The following is a 7778-nucleotide window of genomic DNA, read 5'->3' on the forward strand; positions in this document are numbered from 1 at the left end:
AGATGAAAGAACAGAAGCAGTCAGAGAGGAAGGCCCCTACTCAGGACCACCCAGTAAATAGTACATGAATCAAATGAGTCAAGACTAGAACTTGGCTTCTGTGCCCCAGTTTAGTTCTCTATCTCCCACTTGGTGGGAATGTATTCACCTAAACAGTTCAGGGCAACTCATTCAGATCCAAAATACATCTTAAGGTAGGCTAACATTTTTCAATAAAATGAATACATTGTGATGTGCCACAGATGTTGGTTCTCATTCATTTTTAATGCAGTGTGGTCATTACCAACAGTCAACTGGACAAAAGCAAGGTTCGTCTCAGTGCTTACGAGGTCCTAGTCACGGTGCGGAGGATGAACTCGACTGCATTCTCAATGATCTCTGAGCCCAGGAGGTTTAGAAACTTGGGAAACTCAGGCTCTGGGCTTTTGCCCGAGTCAGCTGGCTTTTCATCAGGCTTGTCATCTTTTTTGTCATCTGTAAATAGAACAGAATCTCAGAGGTGATACTCAGCAATGAGGGAAGTCTTACCCACTTAAGAATTTCTCAGAACCCTAATATTCCCACTCCCTAAAGTTCTATTAAAGTTCTATAGTTCTATTTATTGGATACTGAGTGAGTGCCTACTTAAAGTCTTCCCATGCATTATCTCACTTACTCATAAAATCAAGTAAACAGACCAAGAAACGCGGATGCTTAGATAGATGTTGGCTTCATTTTGTGGAGGAGAGAACTGAAACTCACAGGAGCTGAGGACATTTCCCAGAAATTGGGAGCTAATAAATGTGATGCCAAGGTTGAAATACAGAGTGCCTAGTGCTCCCTGCCATATAGAATTCCTTGTAATGTGGAGTGTCTGTTTTTATAAGTAATATCTCTACAGTAATAATAATAAAGATGAAATATCAGAGTGTGGTATTCTTTTTTTTTTTGGAGAGGTTTTTTGCTATAGGGTGTGTGCGCTCTCCAGACAGACAGAGAGAGACAAAGAGCCAGAAAGCGAGAAATCACCCCCCCAGGGGGGATGGTCACGCCGCAATCCCTTCTCCTCCATTCTCCTCTCGGGATCTTGGGCATGCACTCATATGCGCCCAGTGTGAGTTTTAAGCCACCAGGTCTGGGACGCGAACTGCGGTCGACTACATGGGAGTCCAGTGACATAGCCATTATGCTAACTGCTGGTCCCAGAGCATGGTATTTTTTGAGCTCACATCTAAAACACACAATCCATATATGCATTGTCTCATTTCATCCTCAATACCACTCTGTGAGAGAGGCAAAATTATTACAATGTAAAGGTAAAGAAATGGAATTTGAAAGTGCTTTAGAAGCTGCTTCCCAGTTACAGAGTTTATAAGTGGTAGAAATGTAATGAAAACCCATGTCTGTCTAGTACTAAACTCTGTTTTTAAGTACTCTGTTGAATAGTCTTTCTGCATAGAAGTTAGACAGTTTGCTCTTCTTTTGTAAGTTTGAAAATAGTATGATAACAATGATGACAAAGATAAATTTTACCACATATTTATCACCTAGTGGTTTTTTTTAAGTGAGTCAAACCTTTATTTTTTTTCTCTTTAAGTTTATTTATTTTTTACATTAATTCACTATACATCATTACAGCATACAAATGAATTTTCCATCCAAAATACACTGTATATTGGCTCAATCAAGCACATCAACATACATGTTATCAGCAAATAATTTTCCAATTCTTATGTCTTGTATACTTTGTTTTTTGTTTTGCCATCCTTGATTCCCTACCCCTCACCCTCTGCCATGTCCCACCCGCCTCCCACATTGTCTCTGGTATCATCTAGTGGTTTTGTAAGTAATGATTCTACAAATGCAATGTAATTTTACTCCTGATCAATCTTACAGGGTATGTCTTTTTAGTTTACTGGACTGAGAAACTGAAAAGATTAAGCAACTTACAAAAGTCTCACAAAGAAAAGGAAGTGAAGAAGATGGGACTTAACTGTAGGGCTTTTACACTTGACTCTTAATCAAGTACTCTTTGGAATGAGGGATAAGAACCCAGGGAGTGAGGCTGGATACGTGCAGGGTCCTTTGGGGTGTTTTAGCTTTACTTAATGGTCTTTATTGTCAAGAGATGAGAAGGAATAGAAGAGTAACAGCAGCTTTATGTGGTCACCCCATCGGACCCCAGTGACAAGATGAAGTATTTTATTTATAACCTGACATGTTACCAGCTTTGATAAATAAAAATTCAGGATGCCCAGTTAAATTTAAATTTCAGATACACAATTAATATTTTTATAGCATAATAATGACTCATGCAATATTTAGGACATATACTAAAAGATTATTTATTGTTTACTTGAAATTCAAAATTAACTGGGTATCTTGTGTGTATTTTATTGGGCAACTCCACCACGTGTTTTGATTCAAGAAGTTCCAACTTTGATCCACCATCTGTGGCAAACATGATTTCATTTCAGACTATGGTGCTGGAGGCCACATGCTGATTGGAGCTCAAGATCCTGGTCAGCCTGAAACATGTTCATCAAGGATTCTGGCAAAATGGAGGACAGGAGATAGAGGGTATTCATGACCAGAAACAGTGGACAGTGACTCTCTCTCTTCTCTTTTTCTCTCTCTCTTTCTCTCTGTTTTGTATACACTTATGTTCAGTATCCTGAACAACAAAAAGAATTTCCAGCTTCTAGGCAATGTACCCTACTACTCTAAAAGAAAAGATATAACTAGCTTTTTGTACAGAGGTTGTCAAATTATGTTAGAAGCCTTGCATCTATGTCACGTTCTGAAATAGAATTTGTTAGTAAAAAAATATTATCACATAATTTTGCAAATATTTTTTTGTCTATTATTTTACAACAGATTTGATAGGATGATAGGAACATCAGTCTAGGGCCTATAATCAGTGTATTAATTATTATCAAGTAGTCATTCATTCAGCTTTTGATTCTTTCATTCAAAAATAATTTTTTGAGAGCATCATTATTTGTATACTATGTTAAAAGATAAAATTGCAAAGGATGAATATAGATGTCATATAAAGTGCTGAGCAACCATACACCCAGAAGAATTTGTTTGTCTTCATTGTGGGAAAGAGAAGAAATGGAACTCATTTGTGGGGTGCCTATTGTACAGGCATGGGCGACTGCTTCCATTACACGCCTTAATACTCATTCAGCTCAGTGATGGTATTCCAGCAGAGTCAAGAGCACAGATGCTCAGGAAAGTAAAATGACTCACTTTTTCAGCACTTATCTAGAGAGTGTATGAACGCACCCCTGCCCTTGCCATGGGGAATGGTCATGCCTCAATCACATGCTCTCCATCTCTCTCTCCTTTAAGACTTTGGGCATACACACAAACACGACTGGCATATTTCTCAAGCCTCCAGGTCTAGGGTTCTGATTGTACAGTCTACCATGTGGAACACAGCTGCCTTAACCACCATCCTGTGGGCTGGCCTGATGCAATACTATTTCTGAGCAACTATGGTCTGAAGACATTTTTCCAAGTATAAAACAGTAATTCCTTTTATAGAAGTTGTGGGTTCTTTTCTGCATTACTAACTACCTACTTATACAACAACTGAATTTTATTGACTTTTTACTTTACTATGACATTAAATGCTAGCATTTCAGTATGCATGGAGATCGGGATTGGATCGTGAAACCAGATACTTGGTCTCAGCCTATGGGCCACATATATATTGAGAGGAGTGTGGTGGATCACATTCTTTGAAGTGCCCCAGACTTGAGTTTGATTTCTGTCTTCAACAAAAAATCAGTCACGTAACCTTACAGACAATGCTTAATTACTCTCGCTCTCAGTTTCCACTTTGTAGTGTTGTCAGGATTGAGATATTTTATATACCTTTTGCATATATTTCACATGTGCATATAACTGTTTATATCATTTATAAACCAATTTTCACAGTACCAGTCCCCAAATAAGTTCACAATAAATATTTACTGTAAAATCATTACTATTATTAATAATATGGGCAACAACACGACTTATAATTTCACTTTATCCTTTAGAAGATTATGAAAACTTAAAAAGAGCCATTATCAAAACTTGATATCTTAGAAAGAAATGATCAAAACCAATAGTTAAAAATGTTCTCTTTTCAAATATAAGATAGCTTTTCTGCTTGGTTGAGTTCCTTACTCAATGTAATTATAAAGTTCTGAACAAATACAGTATTACTGATATTTATACAGTCTTCAGAGTTCACACAAAGAATATAAATGAATGTTCATTTGGCTGGGTAAATTTGATAGTTATCCTATTTTATAGATCACAAAATTTAGGTTAAAATTAGTGAATTTATTGGGACCAGCAGTTAGCGTAATGGTTATGTCACTGGACTCCCACGTAGTCGACCGCGATTCGAGTCCCGGACCCGGTGGCTTAAAACTTATGCCGGGCGCATGTGCATGCGTGCCCAAGATCCCGAGAGGAGAAAGTAGGAGAAGGGATTGCGGTGTGGCCATCCCCCCTGAGGGGTGATTTCTCGCTTTCTGTCTCTCTGTCTCTATCTGGCGAGCGCACACGCCCTATGGCAAAAACCTCTCAAAAAAAAAATTAGTAAATTTATTTAACCTCACTTTCAGAGTTTGTAAGGGAGCAGAGACTGGTCTTTAGGCTCTCATTCTTCACTCTACTGTTAAAGTGATTACTAAAGGAGGAGAATGGACATAACCATCTCTGTGGCCAGCTCTAGAGTAATTCCATTTCATTGTAGCCTAAGGGTATGAGTTCTGCCAAATTATGTTCATAGGACTCTGTTACTAAATATTTGCACTGTCTACATTTTCTGACCTATCATTAGGAATGGAGACAAGTCAAGAGCTCACAATCTTCTGCAAGCAAAAAGTATATTAATTAATGAGAATGTGGTATGCTGTCTTGTTCCTCTATGTGCTTGCACCAGACATTCAAGAAATAGAAGTTTAGTTAAAGTGGAAAGAACTTAAATTTGACTCCCAGGTGCCATATCCATGTGTATCAATGCTCAAATAAACTTTCCTCTGCAAACTCAGTTTATTAACCCGTAAGCAGGAAAATGATAAAACTGTATATTCATGTAATAGGATTATTATGAGAACCAAATAAGATTATGCTTGATAGCAATATGGTTAACGTATATTGGGGTTTATTATTGACTAGGAACTATTCCAATATGTATAGGTATACGCATATGTGTTGTTGTTGTTATAGGGTGCATGTGCTCACCAGAGAGAGAAAGAGAGGAGAGGGAGAAATCACTCCCCAGCGGGGAATGACCACACTGCAATCCCTTCTCCTGCAGTCTCCTCTTGAAATTTTGGGCATACATGCACATGTTCCTGGCTTCAATTTCAAAATGCTAGGTCCAGGACCCGAACCATGGAATCAACCATGTAGGATCCATCCAGCACCTTAATCTCCACACTACCTGCTGGCTCCGATTTGTCTTTTTAATTTAATATGATAACTTATTGAGAAAGTTAACTATTAGTATTCCTTTTTTTTTTTTTGAGAGGCTTTTTTCACTATAGGGCGCGTGCGCTCGCCAGACAGACAGACAGAGAGAGACATAGAGACAGAAAGCGAGAAATCACCCCCCAGGGGGGATGGTCACGCCGCAATCCCTTCTCCTCCATTCTCCTCTGGGGATCTTGGGCACGCACGCACACACGCCCGGCGTGAGTTTTAAGCCACCGGGTCTGGGACGCGAACCACGGTCGACTATGTGGGAGTCCAGCGACATAGCCATTATGCTAACTGCTGGTTCCCTATTAGTATTCCTTTTGATATATGAGGCCCAGAGAGGTTAAATGACATGGCTATTAAAATCACATGTGGGGAACCAGCAGTTAGCGTAATGGCTATGTCGCTGGACTCCCACATAGTCGACTGCGGTTCGTGTCCCGGACCCGGTGGCTTAAAACTTATGCCGGGTGCGTGTGCATGCGTGCCCAAGATCCTAAGAGGAGAATGGAGGAGAAGGGATTGTGGTGTGACTATCCCCCCTGGGGGGTGATTTCTCGCTTTCTGTCTCTATGTCTCTCTGTGTCTGTGTGGCGAGCGCACATGCCCTATAGCAAAAACCTCTCAAAAAAAAAATTAAAAGAAAAAGAAAGAAAGAAAAAAAAAATCACATGTGTGGTTAATGGTGTATCTAGGCCAAAGAGTGTTATTCCAAAGTATGTATCTGTCATTATTGAACATTACTAGTTATAGTCATCAAAAATAAATACTAACCAGGTCCCAAAGAACTTATAACATAGTAGTGTTATTATGCCATGTGACTATATACGAAAAAAAATCCATACTTCATTAATACTCTATATCATGTGAATATGTAAGGAAAAAAGCCTACTTCAATTATATCCACGGACAAAAGGAGTTATAACTGAAAGAAATTTTAACGAAAATAATCTTAACTTTTTTTGTGTTAGAAGATATACTTATCTCTCTGTCCAGTGCTTTTTCTGTGGTACCCAAAGGCTTCTCTCTCTTTTATGTTCTGGATGAATGCCACCAACTTCCTCCAATCAGGGCTAACTACTGCACAGTTCATAGGCTGTAATCAAAAGCACTTACCAGCAAGGCAGGTTAGGATTAAAACGAGCAGTCCCAGAACAATTGTCAACCGAAGCACTGAGCCAGCCATTCTTGTAGCACGAGGTATTGATGCAGATAAATTGCTCAGATGCATCTGAAGCTTTGCTCCATTTATAAGGCATATATAAGTGACATCATCTGCTCTGGAATTTGGATCATTGCACAAGTTGTCTGCACAGCTTGCTCTTGGATCTCTAGTAATGAGCCCTGCCCCATCTTTTAAACCAAAAATGTTTCATATGGGAAAAAGTAACCCTGTTAGTATATCTAAGATTATCTAAAATGGTACTGGGCTGTTGAGTCTTTTGGGAGTGGTTCCAATGCTAGGTGTTGATGATTAGACGGCCATCAGGCAGCATTTCTATTCAGTGCTGAGAGTGAACAGCAAGTCCGATTGGCAGATTTCCTGTACCTTCTGCTTCCTTCCTTGTGCTTTGCCCTAAATTCCTGTTCTACATATTTGTTCATGTTCTTTCTTCTCCCCTTGGAATATTTCTACTTATTCCTCAGATTCAGGTTCAATTGACCCTTCTCTGTGAAACTTCCATGATAACCATTCAATCCTACTCCAGATAGCTTGTTGCTTCATCGTCTGTCCTATAGAACTCTTGACTCTCTTGTTTGAGAACTAATTATCTTAATAGTTCTGTTCTTCACTTCCTGTGGATGTGTTTATTTGTTGACAAAGGAAAATTGTACATATGTGTTGTGTACAACATAATGTTTTAAAATATGAAAAGATTTTTAGGGTGGCTAAATCAAGCTGACTAATACATGTAACTTACATACCTATTTATTTGTGGTGAGAATGCTTATGACCTCTTAGCAATTTATGTTTATACTGTACATTGTTATGAACTATTGTTGGTATATTGTATAGTAAATTTCTTGAGGTTATTTCTTCTTTCTAATTGAAATGTATCTTTTGGCAAACATCACCTTAGTTCCTACCCCCACCTTCAGCCTCTGGGAATCACCATTCCAAACTCATGATGTGAGTTTGACTTCTTAAATTCCAGATATAAATGCGATCATGTGGTAGAGCATTTGTCTTTGTGTCCTTGGTTTATTTCCAAAGTTAACGTAATGTCCTCCAGATTCATCCATGTTTTTATAAATAACAAGATTTCCTTTTTTTAAATTCATTTGTTTTTCCTAGTCAGAGGGTTTGTACA

At 38.6% G+C, this 7778-nt stretch overlaps 1 protein-coding gene across 1 annotated transcript; it reads right to left on the reverse strand.

Annotated features, from left to right (window-relative positions):
* Nucleotides 1-265: 265 nt before the first annotated feature.
* Nucleotides 266-6667, reverse strand: CUNH5orf46 (chromosome unknown C5orf46 homolog). Its single transcript, XM_027771658.1, has 2 exons — nucleotides 6583-6667; nucleotides 266-474 (listed from the first exon to the last, which is right to left on the reverse strand). Exons 1-2 carry the CDS (start codon nucleotides 6650-6652, stop codon nucleotides 323-325), a joined length of 222 nt encoding a protein of 73 aa, XP_027627459.1. The 5' UTR covers nucleotides 6653-6667; the 3' UTR covers nucleotides 266-322.
* Between the last annotated feature and the right edge of the window lie 1111 nt (nucleotides 6668-7778).

The sequence above is a fragment of the Tupaia chinensis genome, unplaced genomic scaffold (genome assembly GCF_000334495.1).
Source record: "Tupaia chinensis unplaced genomic scaffold, TupChi_1.0 Scaffold000228_1, whole genome shotgun sequence".
Lineage (NCBI taxonomy): Eukaryota > Metazoa > Chordata > Mammalia > Scandentia > Tupaiidae > Tupaia > Tupaia belangeri.